The 19,395-nt window shown below is 36.0% G+C and overlaps 3 protein-coding genes across 19 annotated transcripts in view; 1 reads left to right on the top strand and 2 right to left on the bottom strand.

The window, feature by feature from the left end:
* LOC124176169 (zinc finger protein 2 homolog) overlaps positions 1–430 on the bottom strand; it is a 32,445-nt gene extending 32,015 nt beyond the window's left edge. For all 6 annotated transcript variants that reach the window (XM_046557095.1, XM_046557086.1, XM_046557147.1 and 3 more), the window contains exon 1: positions 281–430. The gene's annotated coding sequence lies outside the window, so the exon portion shown is untranslated. The remainder of the gene's footprint in view (positions 1–280) is intronic.
* Positions 431–541: 111 nt separating this feature from the next.
* On the top strand, positions 542–14,001 carry LOC124175356 (serine/arginine repetitive matrix protein 1). Of its 8 annotated transcripts, none has more exons than XM_046555555.1 (16): positions 542–699; positions 784–885; positions 974–1,063; positions 2,080–2,202; positions 5,260–5,430; positions 5,950–6,116; positions 7,165–7,359; positions 7,480–8,238; positions 8,325–8,471; positions 8,741–9,250; positions 10,037–10,265; positions 10,376–10,467; positions 10,553–10,794; positions 11,000–11,164; positions 12,590–13,086; positions 13,263–14,001. In XM_046555555.1, the coding sequence occupies exons 2-16, from the start codon at positions 874–876 to the stop codon at positions 13,473–13,475; spliced, it is 3,612 nt and encodes a 1,203-aa protein (XP_046411511.1). In that variant the 5' UTR covers positions 542–699; positions 784–873; the 3' UTR covers positions 13,476–14,001. The 8 variants fall into 8 exon arrangements, with proteins under 8 accessions (XP_046411511.1, XP_046411501.1, XP_046411551.1 ...); XM_046555545.1 differs by having other exon boundaries at positions 8,738–9,250; positions 10,040–10,265; XM_046555595.1 differs by having other exon boundaries at positions 543–699; positions 8,738–8,920; positions 10,040–10,265.
* LOC124175395 (DNA-directed RNA polymerase III subunit RPC4) lies at positions 13,834–17,925 on the bottom strand. Of its 5 annotated transcripts, none has more exons than XM_046555640.1 (8): positions 17,902–17,925; positions 16,039–16,282; positions 15,856–15,967; positions 15,509–15,770; positions 15,315–15,413; positions 14,891–15,012; positions 14,545–14,790; positions 13,834–14,455 (listed from the first exon to the last, which is right to left on the bottom strand). In XM_046555640.1, exons 2-8 carry the CDS (start codon positions 16,278–16,280, stop codon positions 14,336–14,338), a joined length of 1,203 nt encoding a protein of 400 aa, XP_046411596.1. In that variant the 5' UTR covers positions 16,281–16,282; positions 17,902–17,925; the 3' UTR covers positions 13,834–14,335. The 5 variants fall into 5 exon arrangements, with proteins under 5 accessions (XP_046411596.1, XP_046411582.1, XP_046411571.1 ...); XM_046555626.1 differs by lacking the exon at positions 17,902–17,925 and adding an exon at positions 16,565–16,804; XM_046555615.1 differs by lacking the exon at positions 17,902–17,925 and adding an exon at positions 16,497–16,803.
* Between the last annotated feature and the right edge of the window lie 1,470 nt (positions 17,926–19,395).

Genomic DNA, 19,395 nt, shown 5'->3' with positions numbered 1-19,395 from the left:
CTCGTATCAATTTTCTCGGGTTTTGTTTTTACGAGAATTAATCCAGTCATTACACAACAAAGTATAGCGTCCGAACCCTATGAAACTGTCGAGTGTGTCTGATGCAGCGATCTGACTTCTTTAGGCGCAAGGGCATATTCCCGAAATATTTGTCATGACACGGTTGACTCTTAATTAATGCATTGAACGATTTGAAAAATTCTGAAACGGCCAAACGACACATTTTGTCCATGTCAAAGCTGGCTGGTGAAGGCGAAAACGAAGTATATTATACACTTACCAAAGTGGAGAATCTTCCATTTTTTCTGAATCCATTTGTTTAGATTCTGAAGTTTCTTCTAATGTTTCCCGTATACGTAATCTTACCGAACTCACAGAGCGGACATGAGCAGACTGAATCGGCAGCCGGCCAAACCCGCGCTTGGTTCCAAATTAAGTCTATGGTTCCAAACCGCGGACAGAGAGAATAACTCAGGAAATAGCCGGTAGATCGCGCCGTCGTCGGCCAATAGACGCATTACGTGTACCATCTGGCAACACCGTGCGGCAGCAATGTAAGCAGGAAAAGTAAGCAGCATCGCAGCAGCCATTAGCCATGTTGTTAGATTGACTAGTATCGCAGAGTCAACTGTTGTTTGCGAATGTGTGCTGAAACGAAATAATCGTACATATTTTGTCGCTAAAAATATCATCAACTGGGTACGTTTCACTCCACCATCTAAAATTATATTTTCTAGTGACTCAACGTCATTATGCCGTTTCTTCTGCAACTTTAAAATACAGGTTTACTGTTCCCGAGCGTACACAACGCGCAGCAGGCCTTTCGCCCTCGTCCAATTTCAGGCTTAGCAGCGATTGTAACAACCGGCAGAGATGATGTACACGGTGAGATCTTGCGCGTATTTTTCATACGATATCACATTTTTACATCGTGTGTTATCTTCACTAACTGTTTTTGCATATGTATTTACAGGGGACCACGGCATCGCAGGATACGCGGTTCAGCGATAAGGAGAAGAAATTGTTGAAGCAGATGAAATTTGGTGATTCTCTAACTCAAAAGGTAGGGTTCTACTTAGCAATTGAACTTTCCAGATCCAACTAAAAATATATTAGTATTTCATAATGGGGTTTCATTTGAAGCCCCTCGTGAGTGACTCGCCACTTTCAGTCAATTTTCACAACTTAAATACTTTCCGTTAATATTTTAATGTTGCGGAAGTGTTCTGAAGTTTTAACCGATGTCCAGACAAGCATAGATCAGTTGAACTGCCGTCAGAGTTTTTATGAATTATATTCGGTTGCAATCCAAATCCAAAACATACACATGAAGTAAGAACCATGCTGTCAATGTCTGGCGCGTTTAGAGTGTTGTGAAAAATACATGAAACGCAACTCCCTTGCAGCACGCGGCACTCTTGTGATATTTTAACATATTCACATATTCACTCTTATCAATAGTCATGTGTCATCACATCTAATGAACCTTTATTCTGTAATGACGATCTTACTGTCAAGCCAATACTTGTGTATTTTTTTAATCCGGTTTCTTTGGATTCATCTCTAACCTTTGTTTTAGTAATCGGACAGTAATTAGTTTCAATATTTCGTCTTTCAATACCATTGCATATCTGTAATGTATTTTGAATTAATGTCAACGAATCATGTGTAACGTCACTTGGTACGTAGTTTGCTAAGCTGAAAACTTGGTGATTTTCTTGTCTCTACTTGAACAGGACATCACTAAATTATGGGGATGAAGTTGGTAACATTACTGTAACGATGCATGTTTAGATTAATCATTATTTTGCACCTTCAGGAATGTCTGAAATGTAGTAAACTGTGATCAAGTAAACATACTCTTATTTTAAAAAGCCAACCCTTCAAAGTTATTCTAAAATTGCGCAATAATGATTTTTTTCATACGTCAACGTTACTAACTTCAGCCTTGTAATAAATTACGTTACTAAGTTCAACCTTGTACTTTATTAGCTGTGATTAGGTTACTAGATCATTTTATTTCAATCAAAAGTGAATGATACGGTACGAGTATTGAAAAAACATAATTACAACTTACAGGTAGACATGAGCAAAGTAAAATTGGATGTTATTAAGCCCTGGATTACTACCAAAATAAATCAGATCCTTGGCATGGAAGATGATGTAGTGGTTGAGTTCGTCTACAACCAGCTGGAGGAAAAGGTAAGAACATTTAGAATATCCTTTTTGTTTTAAATCGTTACTTATTTTCTGTTTGATTTAAATGGATAGAATGGTCTAAATAATTGAATAAGCAGTTTGTATACTCGGCTTTTTCCCCTCAGCATAGAACATTTACTTTGACACACATTATCATAGATATAGTCCGGACAAAAAGATATGCGATCACACTCAGCTGCTCGTACCAATGAATTATGTGCACTTCATCTTGACAGTTACAAAAATGTCAAACCGATAATTGTAAGGTGTTTTTCATTAAGTTTTCAATAACTTCAACGAAGAAATTTGGCTCAGTAATTCTGTTGGGTGAAAACTGAATTATGGTATGCAGTTTTCTCAATAATTCTGCTGTACATAATCATGGAGTTTGATAAAAATTGCAAGAAACGCTTGGCAATGACGATGGCGATCACATGTCTAGAATGTTTTCTCAAAGAAATTTATTCCATGATATATTTCCACATCTCAAATATGAGTATCTCTGTTTCTGTTTTAAAACACCAGTCATTTAATTTTAAAAACATACTTATAACGCAGAAAAATACATTCAGGGTTTAAAGAACAGTCTTTCTAGTAAATATTATACAAATACATTGGTTTTTTCTTCAAATTGAGCGTAGATTCAAAAAATAGTTGAAACAATCAGTCCACGTTATAAGATCTTTGGATAAATAAACATGAGGTTGATGTTTGGAATATTAATATAATAATACATTATTTTTTTTTTCAAAATACGCTTTTCTGTAACGTTGGGATTTTTTGAAATTCAGTACATCGTAAGGCAAAACATTTTCATACTTGGGAAACTAAACTTTTTCGAAGTCAATCTAAAATTGCAACCTGGTAATCTTTTTTTCAATGTTTTGTTACAGTAATATCACTGACTTCAATCTTGTAAATTTACAGTAGCCTGTCTGATATGGCCCCTGACCAAGAGAATTACTGCGCAATAAAAAATAATAATTGTATTATCATTGATAAAAATCAGTTTAATGATTTGATTACTTTTGATTTGATTTTTATTGTTCAAATCAACTAAAACACTCGAACTGTGAAAGCATAAATCCATATTTCGGGTAAAAGTCCCACATATCTTTGGAATGAATTCAGAATTTATGTAGTACCTGATTTGATACGAATGTTTCCAGTTCAAGAATTTTATCTTGGATTACAGAAAACATTTTGGCAAATACTTTATGATTAAAGTTTCGAAAGGTTTGAGTTGTATGATTTTAGCAAATTTGGTTAGACTTGTTTTGTACTTTTTTGATGCATCGTCATTTTGTGTAACTTCAGAATTGTCCTGATCAAAATTGTCATTCATGTCTGAGAAACCTAGAATTGTCATATTATTGACAATAAGATGTAGTTTCGCACCTTCTAATAGCTTTAAATTCTTAAATTTGCTACTATTACAATGAATGAATCTTGGGATGCTAATTTGGTGTTGAAACAGTCATAAACATCCTACTCATTGGTCAAACAATGCATCTCTTGCTCGGCAAGGAAAAAATGAAGCAGAACGTATTATTGCCTTTCTGAAGGACGTGAAATTTATTTATCGCAACATCATCATGTAACAGCCTTAATAATTAAATTTGGAAGTATCATTCCTTCTGTGTAATGTAGTGATCTTAGCGGTAGATTTAACAAAACAAAGCAGACTTTGACATAAAAAAAAAAAGTGAAGTGCGTAGGAGAAAATTGTTGAATTGCACTATATATGACAAGTCTTATCACGTCTCTTTGAATTCCCCATTATTATAAGTAGAAACCGTTGCGGGGGCTCAACCCTTTTGTCCCAATGGCATTCGGATGTGTTCCTCTCTGCATCCGATTGGCCGCCTTTCTATCAACCGTCAACCATAGCGTGATCCGTCTTCTACGTCGTACCACGTCGCATCAGCAGCTAAGGACAGCTGCCGCAGTTGCCGATTCTTCACCATCTAGCAACCTCCGCCTTAGCGGAGTCACCATTCCCCGTCATCATCACCCAGAGACCAGCTACGTTTTTCTACTGCAACATCTTGTCCGTGCGAACGAGTTCCTCATCATCCTGGAGAGCCTCAATCAAGGCTTTGCGTCATGTTGACGCGTGCACCACCTCTTCGTGGAAACGGAGTTGCCTCTTCCGAGGCAATTCAACTGACTAGCTGTCGACGCAGCAGAAAGGCCTTGGTGGCCTTGAACCATGGACCTTGGTTATCACCGGCAGTTTCCCTTCATTCCAAAGATGACAAACATCTGCAGACCTTGGTCAGGGCTCACCGTTGACCAATGAGAGCGACCCAACACTGAAGACACACCTGCGGCTCTTCTTTAGTCAACGGGGGGGGAAGGGACTTTCTGAACTATTGCTGTTCGATCTCAACTGTCCACCCTTTCAAGGTGGAAGTGAAGTGATCAAAGCTTGGAGAGTGGGATTGGTAGACAAGCATCATATTCGCACATGTTGTGACAATCCTTGTCATTATGACAGGTTGGTTTCTTGATGATATATACTTATACTTTTCTATCAATTCTTCGTTTTTCAGCTAATAATCATTGTATCCACGTGTCTAATCAATATTTTTACATTATAGCTTTGTACCACCGTAACATTTCAAAATCACATTCTCGTAATCAGCTGTTTGTAATGATATTTCTGTTTTTATATTAGTTTTTTATTTAGGCATCATCGATGTGAAATGATCTGAGCTGCGGATACTTGATAACTACAGTTGTGGTAAGATTGACGTTTTAGGGTTCTAACAAGCTTTTGTGCTTTTCGAGGGGGAAAAGCATCTATGTTTACTGAGGAATTGTTTACAATAAAATTTGAGAAACAATATTTTTCACGCTATTCTGATTTAGGACCATTTCTTTACTAATTTAGGTTCAGGTAATGGATTATAATTGTAGTTTTAACAGTTCTGATATTGCCCTAAAATTGCAGTTCGCTGAATTTTTATATGGGCACAATTTTATTTTTTTTTTATATGAATGAAAATTTTATGGAATATTGCCTATAATTCACACCAAAAACTATGTACTTTACAGTTTCCCGATCCTCGAAAAATGCAGATCAATCTGACTGGTTTCCTGACTGGCAGAAATGCCCGATCATTCATGGGCGAACTTTGGGACCTGTTGGTCTCTGCACAAGAAAGCATCACTGGCATCCCAGAAGCTTTTTTGCAACAGAAGAAAGATCAAATCAAGAAACGCCTGGTAACTATACTTTCTATGTATTACTCTCGAAATTTTCATAGCATAAACTTATCAAGTAAAATCACCTCTTGAATATTATGCTTCACCTGGTATAGGTGTGTATACTGACTTTAGGAGGAGTGAATTCCATACCATTTTTGAACATGCCAATTATAACTAGATGGTGCTGCATCTAAGACAGCCTTGACTCTGTAAACGTGATCTATTGTTTATCAATTGAACTGCTGTTTGTTGATGACTAAAAAAAATGTCTGACAAGCATTGTAGGTTCTTACAGATGATCTAGTTGTAACCGTTAGGAATTGGATGGTTCAGCTAATATCGGCACAGTTTTACAACTTTATTGTTGCTAGCTGTAATCTTTATTCAGTGCACATGAATACGTGTAAATGCTTGACGAAAACAAGTTTGAATTGTAACTCCTTATATTCACCATCAAGCTAGTAATTTATTCATGTTTGTAATTGTGAGAAGTGCAAAGATTTTCTTTGTTCTTGAAGTATGAAATATTATTAACAGGAAGAACAAGAGAAGCTGCAAGCGTCGCTAGCAGAGAAAGAAAAGGAAAAAGAACGGGAGAAGGAAAAGGATGATGCAGAATCAGCAAAGTTGAAGAAAGAAGAAAAAGACCGAGGATCATCTAAAGAAAGACGAAGGGATCGTAGTCGAGATCGTGACAGGGACAGGTCAGTCATTTAAATTTGTACAACTTTTATTTTTAACTCTGCTTCGAATTTTTTTGGCACTATCTTCAATGGTCACTGTTTGTTTGTATATTATTGGTGGAATTGTGTCATTCGTTGCTATCCTTCTTGTCTTCCTGTGTCAATGGTATATCATTCAATTTTCCGGCATACGTCTTAACTGAATCCAAACTCCACTGAAGGATTATTCAATAATGATATCGTTTGTCAATACAGAGTTCGAAATACTGAAATACATACGAATTACAATTGTACTTAATACCGAACTAGCTCTTTTTTTTATACTAGATTAATTATTTATATTACAAATCGATACAAATTTCCAACACTGAACAGCTCTACATACAAGGAACATCAGTTTGGTGTATCTCACCGATTCGTTGCAACTCATGTATGTTGTAGGACATTAAAAGCTAAGAGTTACGTATTGCTTTTTATCAGCTGAAAAACTATTTAAAGGGGGAAAAATGACTTGCAAAGATAGACATTCAGTGGGATGGTTTCCCAGTTACGGATAGCAACGCTTGATGTATTAGAATAAAACCAACGCTAAAATGTCTCATTCATCAATAGAAACATTGCAGTGTTGGTTTCATTCAAATACATCGAGCGCATGAAGGTATCACCCTAGTGGTTGCCCATCTTTGGGGATCGTTTTCACCCTTTTAAATTGGTCTTCCACCAATAAAAAAAAAGCAATACGTGTCTTTTAGTTTTCAATATTCTACAACATACATAAGTTGCAACGAATTCAAAGTGGGACACCAAATTAGTGTTTTTTGACAGTAGCACGAGTTCCCCCATATTACCAAAGTTCCCTGATTACGGTAACCTTTCCTTAAATTACCCTTGTAAATTTCCACTTGTATAATGCATGAACGTCAATCATAATGTATCTTATAACAACTTTTAATACCTATATAACATGTCGTGTGTCCTATGTCTAACATTTTTTTATTATTTTACAAGATTTAAAAGTATTAACGATTATTTAAATTGCGTCACAAATTCAAGTAAGATTCTAATGCAGGAATAAACGGAGCAGATCACGGGATCGCCATAGAGATAGAGATCGTTCAAGCCGTAAAAGAAGATCAAGTTCAAGATCACCGGCAAAATCCTCATCAAAGGACAACGGTAAAGAAATGACTGAGGTCAAAACTGAAAGAGAAGATTCGCCTCAACTTGACAATGCAATACCGCTAATGCCTGTTAAAACTAAACCGTGAGTTTTCAGACCTAGTAGTATATAATTCAAAATTGTATTGATTCTTACATTTGAATAGAGTCAACCGTATACTAATGATTTTGAAAATAGTCGAACCTAATAAATTTATTCCTTCAGAGAGGCAGCAGTTGCTATATCACGGCTACAAGCAAAGCTAATGAGCATCGCTGACGGCAAGAAAAAGATAAACCGTTCTCCATCTGTAGAACTCGCAGAAAAACTTTCCAAAAAATCACCATCAAAGTCACCTGCTGGTAAATCGAAAAAATCCAGGTCAAAATCGCCGATTTCAAAATCTAAGAAGTCACGATCGCCTGTATCAAAATCACGACGATCACGTTCTAAATCACGAACAAGACGATCTCGGTCCAAGTCAAAAACCAGAAGGTCAAGATCACGATCTCAAGATCGATCAAAGTCAAGAAGGTCAAAATCGAAGTCTCCTGTTTCAAAATCGAGAAAATCACGTTCAAAATCGCCAATTCGTTCCAAGAAATCAAGATCAAAGAGCATTGACCGCAGCAAGTCTAGAAAATCACGGTCTGATTCAAGCGATTCGGCGTCATCGAAATCACGATCCAAGACTCCCGAAAAACGAAAAGAACATATTGACTCTAATAGGAAGCGTGATGTGAGTTCGAGCAGTAGTTCAGGATCAGACATAGAGAAAGGAGCAAAAGACAAAAACGATTTTGAAATCCGTAAGAAAAAAGATGGTGTGCAAGCTAAACGATCTTATAGAAAGACCAATAAAGATGAAAGTGGTAGTGATTCTGATTCAAGTCGTGAAAGAAAATCTGCTCCTAAAAGAAGGAGCCCTTCACCCAGGAATGATAGATCTAAAGATAGGGACAGATCCCGAGATAGAAACAGAAGGTATTACACTGAAAATATCTTAAACTTTTATAATGAGCATAAAATATCTTTATCAATTATATATAATCATGCCATTATTCTTTCAGACGATCGTCTTTTGAAAAAGAGCGAGACAGGAGGCGGGATCGCGATCGCGATCGCGACAGGGATAGAGAAAGAGACAGGGTTGATCGATACAGTGGTGGGAGAAGCATGAGGCCACCATCTGTGCGGAGAGCTCCAAGCCGACGAAGGTAATATATTTAATTTAGATTCCTGATATTGTGTGCACATGTATAGAAAAGGGATTATTTAAGATTCTCATACAACTGAGTAAACCCAATAAAGACATTGAATCACATACTGAGGGACCTCTAAATTTGCACATGTACAGTTTGAGTGTTATGAAAAATCTGGAAATTTCGACAATATCAGAAAACTCGGAAAGTTTTGTATACAAGTCTGCGTATTGCTCTGGTTTTGTAGACAAAGTTTCTTAAACAGTTTTCTTTACAACCAGAAGCCCACCGCGTCGTAGCCCAGGAAGATATGATCGTCGACGTTCACCTAGCCCAGGGGATCGACGTAGATGGAGGTCATCACCTGATCGCCGAAGAAGGTCGTCCGAACGACACGATCGGCACAGATCCGTTGACCGGCGAGACAGCAGACGGTCACCGGAACGTCGGGATCGATCGAACAGGTACGATAGATCTTCCTCCCGTGACAGATCTAGCAGGCGCGACAGGTCCCGAGAACCAAAGGAAAACAAAGACCGTAAGACGTCACCTGATAGATCCAGAGCAAGGTCGAAGGAGCCCAAATCATCGTTGGAGCGTTCTAAGCCCTACAAGCGATCTCCAGATAAGGAGGTGAGGGAAAAACCAAAGGAGAAGAAACCTGTGGTAGATGAACCTGCCAAGAAACAGGATGAGAGGAGACCTCAGAAGATGTTGCGAAACGGACGATCTAAATCAAGTAGCTCGCAAAGTACAGAGAGTAGTTCCTCTAGTGATGAGGAACAATCAACCAGGTGAGTGACGTATTGATCGCGATTTTTGAAGCATGAATTTGTTTTTTTATCAAGTTAATCACACTATAATTTGTGTTATGATTGCTTGCATGTGTAAATGCTATACAAAAGTAAATGTATGTGGCGGAAAATCTGCAAGTCAGAAATTGAAAGAGAAAGAAGCTTGAAGAAAGAAGAAAACATTCGAAATAACAGAAATAGAATTAGTTGTACAATTTTTTTCCATATCTTCAAGTTGCTCCGATTTAGTCCAATTTTTCACGTTGAGTTCGGTGTATTCTTATTCTTGTTAAGCTTCAACGGAAAAATATGTTTTCTGCATTTATCCTTATGATGATTGTTAAGCAAAAAAAATCACAGTAGCTTTGATTTTTTTTTAAATATGTTGAAAATTAATACAAAAAGTATCTCAAAGCAAATTTAAGAAATTTGAACCTAATATCGACACAGCGCATACTGAAACAATCATGTGATGTGATCCCATTATACTCTAGGGGGGGGCCAACTAACAACAGTTAATGTAAAGTATTGTGTCGCCTCTCGCAGCTTGGAAGGATACATTTCACAAGATCTCTGTATAAGAGTATTATGTTGCAGACAAATGTTATGTATATCTAATCTATAGACCGGATATAAATAGTGTTATTTTATCGATTAAAGGTTGAACTTTGAGGTAATCAGATTCTATACAAAGGAAATGTTACAGTGTACTTATGTATAAAACTTTGTCCAGTTTTGGCACAATGATTGATTGAAAAAAATTAATTGTAATCAATATTTAATTAGCAGAAGGTTACCGGAAATAAAACAACCAACGCAGGAAGTGAAAGAGCGAGAAATTTTAGAAGACGTCAACAAGAAAAAAGAAAAGGAAAAGATTTCAAAAGAAGAAGTTTCAATTATACGTCCGGAGAAAGAAGTTCGAAAAATTGAACCTATTGTTCCAAAAAAATTAGAAACCATTGTTTCACCCAAAAAACCGCCAACTACAATACTTCCTGTTACGAGGCACAGGGTAATTATTATATTTTTATTCTTCATTACTCAACGATCATTCCATGCATGCATTTATATATTTATCACGATCATGAACATTATCTAATGAGTATACCTATCTTGTTCTAGTTCTCAAAGAGCTTGTCTCGAACCCCATCACCGTTTAAAAAAACTGAAGACATCATAGCTGCTGCAGCCAGGATTAAACAAACTCCATCTAGGTAACATTAATAGAAGTTGTATGTAATCATTTCAAATTGATGAGGATTTATGAAGATCTAACAAATCATTATATATTGGTTCCAGAGATAATAAAGATGATTCACCTAAGTCTATAGAAACTGCTCTTTCGTCCAGTGATGTTTTCCAGCTGAAGAAAGAAGAGAGACCATTGAAGTTGCTCAAGGTTACAGCTGACGATAAAAAACTAACTCACAAATTGGTTGAACTTCCGTCCTTGAAGAAGAAATCAGTTGATGAAATAAACAAGAGAATAAAAAGAGACAGGAGGGATGAATCTTCAATCTCCGAAAACAGCGATGATGAAAGTAAGATTTACAACAATGAAAATATTTATCTGTATAGAATCAGTCAGTTACTCGAAATTGAGAACTTTCTAAATGCGATTTCATTTCATTTACCTTTGATAAACTGTTAAGACACGTACAATGAACCTTGATTACATTTTGTTGAAAATATATTAATCATTCAGTCATATAGCTATCCTCAATCAATCCTGATTTACAATTTTAGACAAGAAGAAAGAAAAACGGATCGAGAAATCAAGGAAATCTCGAAAGGAATCAACAGACGACGACAAATCGGACAAAAGTAAAGTCGAATCTAGTTCTGAATCCGAAGATGACAAAAAGCACGTTGATAGCAAATCTAAAAAGAGCAGAGATGCTGGGAGGTCGGGTAAGTAGACATGATTCATTATTACCATATTGTTTCGAAAAGTTTATTATTTGCATAAACGTTTCTTGAGTTATATTTGGTGATAAAAACTTCGACGCGTATTTGGAATACTATGTGGAATACGTTTGAAAAGTCCAATTTCACGGGACATAATGACTAACCTTATACAGTAGAATCTCGCTTATCTGACCTTCGATTAACCGATGTTCCGCATTATCCGAGACGCCCATTTCATTCGAACACTGAATTGGCCGAGGTGTATCTTCGGATAATACGGACAATCTTGGACAAAACGGAATAATCCGTTTTGCTTTATATGTATGTTGGGGTGAAGCCTCGGAAAGGCGGAGAGGGTGTAGGATGTGCATTTCGTGGATAGCTCATTGTAAAAAGCGCGATGATCCCAACACGTCCTGTCAATTCGCTTGCTTTTCCATGACTGTCGATTTTATCCAAGCGTTGTTATAAACAAACCATTTATTTGTTCTATATTCAAAGCATGTTGAACAACTGAAAGAATGTAAAATTCGAAAATTTGGTGATTTCGAAAAATCAACGATGGAGTCAGGAATCGAACCTGGCGTCTAGAGATGCTTTACCGGAGATTTACTCCACTAGACCACCTAGCCGCCCTGACTCTGTTGTCATTAATTTCTCTCATCACCAGTGAATTTCCTCTCTCTAGACGCCAGGTTCGATTACTGGCTCCATCGTTGATTTTTCGAAATCACCAAATTTTCGAATTTTACATTCTTTCAACAATATTCTTCTCGTAAAAAAATGATTTGCACATCCGCATATCATTCATTAGACGGCTTTAGACGGCATTAGACGGCAAGAAGCAAGAATTTCAGATGTAAACATTTCACCTACAGATTATATTCTTACTGGTGCTTGAAGAGACGAAAATTTCTTAACACATGTTGGATAATGCTTGACGCTTGATACGGCGGATTCATTCAAAGTTCAAGTTTCGAATTCACTTGATGATGTATCCTCTTTATTCTTCTCCCACATGTATAAAATAGTTTTGTGTTGCTACATTGTTTGAACACGCATAAACTTGTGAAAGTTTCTTGTGAACTACATTGGCTTGGATTGCACATGTTTTCCGTATCATCCGAGATTTCACTCATCCGAGGTATGCTCTTCCCTTATTACCTCGGATAAACGTGGTTCTACTGTATTGCAAATCCGTTGCAAATTACTAAGGTCTTATCTAATTAAAAATAGAGAACCATTGATGTGAAACTTTGAAACTCACTATGATTAATCGTTTATACTTTTACACAAAATGGATGTGATATTGTGAATTAATAATATAATATAAGCAATTTAATCATCCACAGAATTGATGACAGAGTTGAACACAATTTCCAATGTTATTGATTTAAATTCATGTATGTCCGAATTTTCATTGAACAGATTTGCTGGATGATCGTAGTAAGGATCGCAGGGATACTCGAAAACGTGATACCAGTGGCGACATAGAATCAAGAAAGCGGTCAAAGAGGGAAATTGAGGAAGATCTACGAAAAACTAAAAAGGTCCGAAAAGATTCCACGTCTGACGAAGATGAAATGAAATTGAAGAAAATATCAAAATTAGAAGAGGAGAAATCTAAGTCAAGAAAGTCGAAAAAAGACTCCAGCTCTGACGATGAACCGAAAAAGTCGAGAAAGCGTCGAGACAGCTCGTCTGAGGATGCAAAGTCGAGAAGTAGGAAGTCGAGAAAAGAATCAACCAGCGACGATGAGGGAAGGTCCAAATTAAAGAAAGCCAAGCGGGATTCCAGTTCGGAAGATGAAGAAATTGTAGAGCGAGAAAGTAAGAAAAAGAAAAAGGTAGAAGATAGCAGTGACGACGAGAAGGTAAAGAAGAAACGCAAAAAGAAAATGAAGACAAGTACAAGCGAATCTGAGGTGAGAATTTAATGATTTTTGGGTAGCATATAAATTAAGTTACTTGGATTCTGCCTTGCATAAAATAACTGTGTAGGTCTAATACGACATAAATGTTATGAATTGAAGATACCGGAAGCCAAACTTTCGCTGAATCTAATTTGTTTTTTGTTTCTCTTGTTTTTCTTGGATAACAGGATAGTGAAGTGGAGGAAAAGAAGAAAAAGAAAGATAAAAAGCACAAAAAACACAAAAAGCATAAGAAACATCGTAAGCATAAAAAAAAGAAGGCTGTAGAGTCTGAAGAATCGGATGCAAGTGAGGGGAACACGGAAGAACTCGAAAAAAAACTACGCGAAAAAGCCTTGAAATCTATGAAGAAAGGACACAGTATTGAACAAAGTGACTAAATGGATTGTGCGTAATTCATGCAAGATAATGTCAGAGAAGTTGACGTATTTCAAATAATTATAGGCTGTTATTTCTTAGGTTGGCTATGCCAAAGTAACGATTCACCCGATCCAATAAACAAAACTGATAACTAACGGTTTTGTATTTTAACAGACTGCGGTTGCAATTTTTGAGGCAACTTCTTTGATATTACCATTAAAAAATAATTTGGTATTTATAAAAAAAAAGTACCATAAAAAACTAAAACTAAAACTTACAATAGTTGATTGTATCTATGCTAGTAATTTTACAACTCGTTTTTTGTTGTAATTCTCATGCAATCAGAAATTCAAACTAGAGGTAAAAGTTTTTTTTACGTTTCTGATTGCCAAAAAGTGTTCATACCATGCAGTGTGAAATAATCAATTAATTTGTAAATTAAGTTGACATGTGAAAGGATGTGTGACAATCGAAGAGCATACCTAACATTGTGAAATCGTATGAATCGCGTGTCCGTGAAATAAAAATTGTTTCAACTAAGAAAAACTTGTAACTTTTTTTCCACGTTTAAATACATAAATATCATATTATCACTAGAAATTTTAGTTGAGATGTGAAATAATTAACTTAATACTACAAGGAAAAAATTTACGGAGCCTCAATTTTATCACTCAATGTTTCCGCACTATATTTTATAAGTTTTTTTTTTATGGAATATGATTTTCATGAACTTGCGATTTTTTAAAGAGTACTTCAATTGCGATATCCCACGCAAGAGAGGGCTTCGAATTTCAGATTTCGTTTAATTTTTACAACAGCCAGAATAATATCTAGTACAATTAATAAATTAAAACAATTGAAATTTGCTTTTCTCATAAGTTCAAAGATTATCTAACATTGATTCCCAGTCGGGTAAGCAAATAAGGGTACTGCTGACTGAGCCAAGGTTAATAAGTTCGCCTTCAAGTTTTTCAAGGTCCAATTTGGCAGCGATTAGATCCTGAAACAAAAGAAAAGTTTCAACAAATGCACGCCTTTACTCACATGATGACGTTGATAAGATCACAGAATTTTTTCACTTGAACTTACTTGTCTGAAACTGATGTGCGAGCCCACATCTACAATTAATTTGTTATCCCCTAAAACAAGTCTCGCTTGTCCAGATTTTAGTATTTGTAATTTCCCTAGCATTCCTTCCTTCAAGTTTTTCAGCGTACAGTATTCAGTCTTGGGATTGATATCACTAGGATTTGCTGAACCTAAATCGGTTGCTCTTCTCGCTTTTGGATCACTCAATTCATCATCTGTTTTAAGTCCAGGTAGGCAATCGGGAAACTGTAAAGTACAACGTATAATTTACGCCACAGGATAAGGTTCAGTCAAAGGCATATCAGTGCAAAGTAAAAATAAAAAAAAAAAGTTTCATCGGTTGTACCTGTAGTAAAATGTAATTATTTGCTTCGTTTGCAACAATTTGTGGAATAGTGATAAGTTTTTTTTCCTCTGTTAGCGATTTCTTCGGTAACGAAGTTTTTGCTGTGTTATGTTCTTCTGATACTGGAAAGAATGGAAAATTTTAAGTATTAATTATTATTGCAACGTTTTGTAATGAATGACAGTAATCGTGCACGACATAATTTTTTTTCCTCATGGAAGATTATTTGTTTCAATACTGAAAAAATTTGAAGTACTTCAAGCAGTCTAAATTTTATGATTAAGAAATTAATTAATTCAAGAACTTTAAAATTTGATGATTCAAATCGATGTGCAGTCTGTAAGTATTTTACTTCTGCCATTTGTTTGAAGATTTTCTATTCCATCGATCTGGAAACTCCTACAAAATAATTTTTGTGACGTACCTTTTCCGTTTTCTAAGATTACTGGTTTCACATCTTCATCTAATCCATCAGCCTTTATTACTTGGGGTTCTTCCTTGAATTCTTTCTTGTATAACTGTGCTGGAATGATAAATGAACAAAAAAAAGAAGTGACAGAAGTTTAGTTGTCTCATCAAACTTGCATGAAGGCTAATTAAAATAGGTTTGATACTGACCATCATCAGCCATAGGTAGCATCACTGGTGCATTTTCCATATCTGGTACAGCTCCATTTTCGATAAAATCATCTCGAAGCAGGTGCTTGAGTTTCTCTTCTTCTTCAGCTTTATCAATCTTCTGGTTTAAATTTAATTTTTGTTTTTCTAAAACAGTACTGGCACTTCGATTGCCGCTCAAATTGCTACCATCTCTGTAACTACTGAATCTTTTTTTGGCTCGTGAAGAATCTGCTATACCACTGGAGAATACTCCGTCAGTCTGCAAAGAGTACATGTATACAAAAAATCAACCATGAATCTTTGAACACTGTAATCCAACTTCTGATTAACAAAGATAACCTAACCTGGATAATGTTATCCGAGACTTTTCCTTTGCCTCTACCTCTTGTACTTTGTCCTCTTCCGCGGCCTCTTTCTCTTGGAACTTTAGTATTATTTTTTACGGTAGTGTGATCACTGCAAAGTAAAACAGATTACTACATCTACGATGCCTTGATAACAATAGTATAAATATGATTCCTGCTTACTCTTTAGCTTTATTTCGTTGTACGTTCAAGTTTGGAGTATACAGTTTTTTTGGTTTTTCTAGTTTCACATGCCCGCCTAGTGTCCAATCTCGTGGTGATCTAAATGAAGTAAGCCTCGTAGAAGGTAGTCCAGCCTCAATTTTCACATTTGTTAACACCGTTGATCCTGATGTACCCGGTTCTACTTTGATCTTTATTTTTGGATCCAGTTCTCTGCTGTTTTTTGATTTATCCGAGTCCATTTCTAAAGGAAATCCAATTAAAAGTCAGTCATGAACCTGGATAACAGTTCAGTTTATATAAAACTAGAAAACAAAGAAATAAAAGCAGTCAAGCAGTTTTATGGCATGACGAGTAAATCTACGCTGATAGTACTAGAGAATTTCAGTAAATTTAGTTAATTTAATTACTAAATTAACTGACATTCTCTCACGCTATTAATCCAAGATACAAATTACTTGAAAAATAATATTAATCGATTGCGTTTTCACTCAAATAGCCGTTTGCGATAGTAACATAACCTTACTCAAGCTAACCTAAAATTGGATATAACGTGTATTCGGCGTGTTGACTCGGACTGGTTCAAAATCCAATGCTGATCTGTTTACCAAATATAGTGATGTACTGCCGTTATGTTATAATAGAAAATATTTAAGTCTGCGACAGTTGAAATTAGCCACTGTCCACTAGAATAGTTTATTTGTTTAGACTTATTGTTAGGCCAGGCGTCTGTGGGGCACGTGTGCATACGTACAGTTGCCTACACATGTATGTTGTACACCGATCGAGCGGACGAATGTTGATTGGCCTGTCGTCCTCCAATCGGAACATGGACGATCTGTCATTTTTTAACGAGTGCGAAATTTACAAACTGTCCTTACGCTTTGACACGCTAGAGATAAAAGAGATTTACGACTTCTTAATGATATCAGTTCGAAGTAAACGAAGTTCTGCACTTAATGGGAGTACAGAATTATTTCGATTGAGTTCGCTCGATTTATGGTTATTATCACTGTATTATCATTCTGAAATATGCGCAATAATTATTGGCAAATGATTTTTATATGCTTCTGAAATACAAGGGTGCTGCAATGCTTCTTTCGCAATCGTGTACATTCCAGTAATCTACGATCTTTAAACTTATTTAATGGTTTAAATATAAATTTTCCGTATGGAAAACATATCTACATCGAACATAGTTTATTTTTCCAAACGTAGTTTTTAAACGTACTAAACTTAATCTTGCTGAAAATAATATCAAATACTTGACCTCACAACAAAATAAATATTTTACGAGTTAACAATTAAGTAGAACTCATTGTTTCACTTTGGGTTCTTGGTAAATTTATGTCTCTAACTGCGAGGGCTTGATTTTTCATCGGTGACTTAAGTTGCTATTGGTTTCATTTTGTAAGAATTATTGGAATAGTTTACTACAGAAAGTAAAAAGGACAGATGCGTTTGGTTTGTTGCATACTGTATTTGATGGGATGGTTTTTGAACTTTGCAGAATTGTAGAAGCTGATGTAATATCAATACTTTTACACAGTGTATGATTTACACTCCATTGGCAAACAAAAGTTCAATATACCTGCGCATTGACAAAATTAATCTTTATTCACACGGCTATGCGATTCAAAAAATTTGCATTGTAATTTGAAAAATATGTTTCTATTACTAGGCCTGGTTTCAATTTATTCGTAGTACATAGTAGAATATTTCTTTCCTCAAGCAATTTACTGGCATAAAATATCGAAGACTCAATGAAAAATTGATGTAGTATAATTATTTTCTTTCTCGTACCAACTGCATGCTTTTCCATTATTTTTGAAATCGTATTTCACACAAGTCAGTATAACTTACCTCGATTCTGTTTTTCAAATTATACCCTCAGGACGTGACCTTTCTTGCTTCGCTGGTAATACTTTTATATAATACACATATATATTGCATTGGAGGATCTGTGTCCAGGTTGGCTGTTATATGATATATTAGCTCGGCAAAGGTCGGCAACGAGATTCAAGTTGAGTGGATATTGGATAGTGGATACTGGCTGTATATGTCTACCAACTGCAGGTTATCTTATGCATGCATTGTAAACGATGCAGAATGAGAAAAATGAGAAATATTATTACCCCGTCTCCGGTGTTATGGAACTTGAAAGATAATTCTCTGCGCCACCGCGCGAAACGTGCAGCGTTATCTAATTTGAAGTATTCTTCGTGGTCTGTATACATAGCACGTGTGTACACGTGTACAGTAGTTTGTATACCTATAATCATGTAAGCCATGCTTTTGCATGCGCATTCCTGACGTGCGGACGGTAATACATATTACAATATATCGCTGGCCTAATCGTTAAAACAAAGGTGTGACGGGTTCCGTGTGAAGTTACAAGAATATATCAAACTTCTAAGGAATAGTCTTGCAGCATTGAGTGCGATACGATCGAGCAGCTTCTCTGGTCCATGCGACAGTTATTTGACGACTGTTTAAAATCCATTATATCGGGTGTTGACATACTTACCGTAAAACTTTGGAATGCTTTTTCTCAAATTTTTCAAATTTTCAGAGGTGAAATTCCGTTATTGCAATTGACTGTGTCTATAATTGTAGACTCAGATCATTCGGGTGACTTACATTCGATTCTTACCTCAGAATTTCAAAATTTGGAAAGGTGGATGCAAAATTCTCAGATTACAGAATAAACCTTAGTATACGGTATATTTGCATCCGAGTTTCTAGGATTTCGCAGACACTGTGGTAATTAAATTTCAAGACTAAAATGCATACGTTTTCGTGCTACGAGAAATTGTAATACCGGTTTTATTCCAGTCGTCCTGTTGTTCACATTACTCAAGTTTTATTACGTTCCAAAATTCAAACAGAAACTGACGGTTGCTTATGTAACAATAACACGAGTTTACAACAATCTAACTATCAGATTTTAAGTCCAACGCCAACACGATTGCGGAATTGATTAACAATCGTTTCTGAATAAGAATGACGTTCTGTATGAAAATTTTCGTTATTCCTAATTTGAACTTATACTCGATGAATTTTTTATTTTTCTTAAAAGACACATGATAGAAATTCAGTTGGTGATCCCGCATTACGCGATCACCAGCTACAGGTTTCAGGGGACTGCTTTTGTGTAGCGGAAATATAACAAGTGACTTCTAGACAAGAAAAATGACGAACGTTAATCTCAGCGTTATATGTATATCTATATAGGTATGTATATATATATGTCCATTTATATCATCAGTAGCCGTGAAAAGTTGACTTGCAATAAATCACACGTGATCGTGATGCGCTGCAGTAATATAGGGCATGTGAAGCGAACGCCCTTCCGCA

Source organism: Neodiprion fabricii, chromosome 1, assembly GCF_021155785.1.
Source record: "Neodiprion fabricii isolate iyNeoFabr1 chromosome 1, iyNeoFabr1.1, whole genome shotgun sequence".
NCBI classification, from domain to species: Eukaryota; Metazoa; Arthropoda; class Insecta; order Hymenoptera; family Diprionidae; genus Neodiprion; species Neodiprion fabricii.
The sequence above is the reverse complement of the archived record's forward strand: the minus strand, read 5'-3'. Positions and strand labels throughout refer to the sequence as shown.

Bases quoted from the DNA above. Each gene is read 5' to 3' on its own strand.
- LOC124175356 (XM_046555536.1), top strand. The intron at 2,203-5,259 runs GTAAGAACATTT...TGTACTTTACAG, and splicing joins ACAACCAGCTGGAGGAAAAG to TTTCCCGATCCTCGAAAAAT. The intron at 7,360-7,479 runs GTGAGTTTTCAG...TTATTCCTTCAG, and splicing joins ATGCCTGTTAAAACTAAACC to AGAGGCAGCAGTTGCTATAT.
- LOC124175395 (XM_046555640.1), bottom strand. From the start codon at position 16,280: ATGGACTCGGATAAATCAAAAAACAGCAGAGAACTGGATCCAAAAATA. The intron at 15,968-16,038 runs GTAAGCAGGAAT...TTTACTTTGCAG, and splicing joins CAACGAAATAAAGCTAAAGA to TGATCACACTACCGTAAAAA. The intron at 15,771-15,855 runs GTTAGGTTATCT...TACTCTTTGCAG, and splicing joins TCTCGGATAACATTATCCAG to ACTGACGGAGTATTCTCCAG.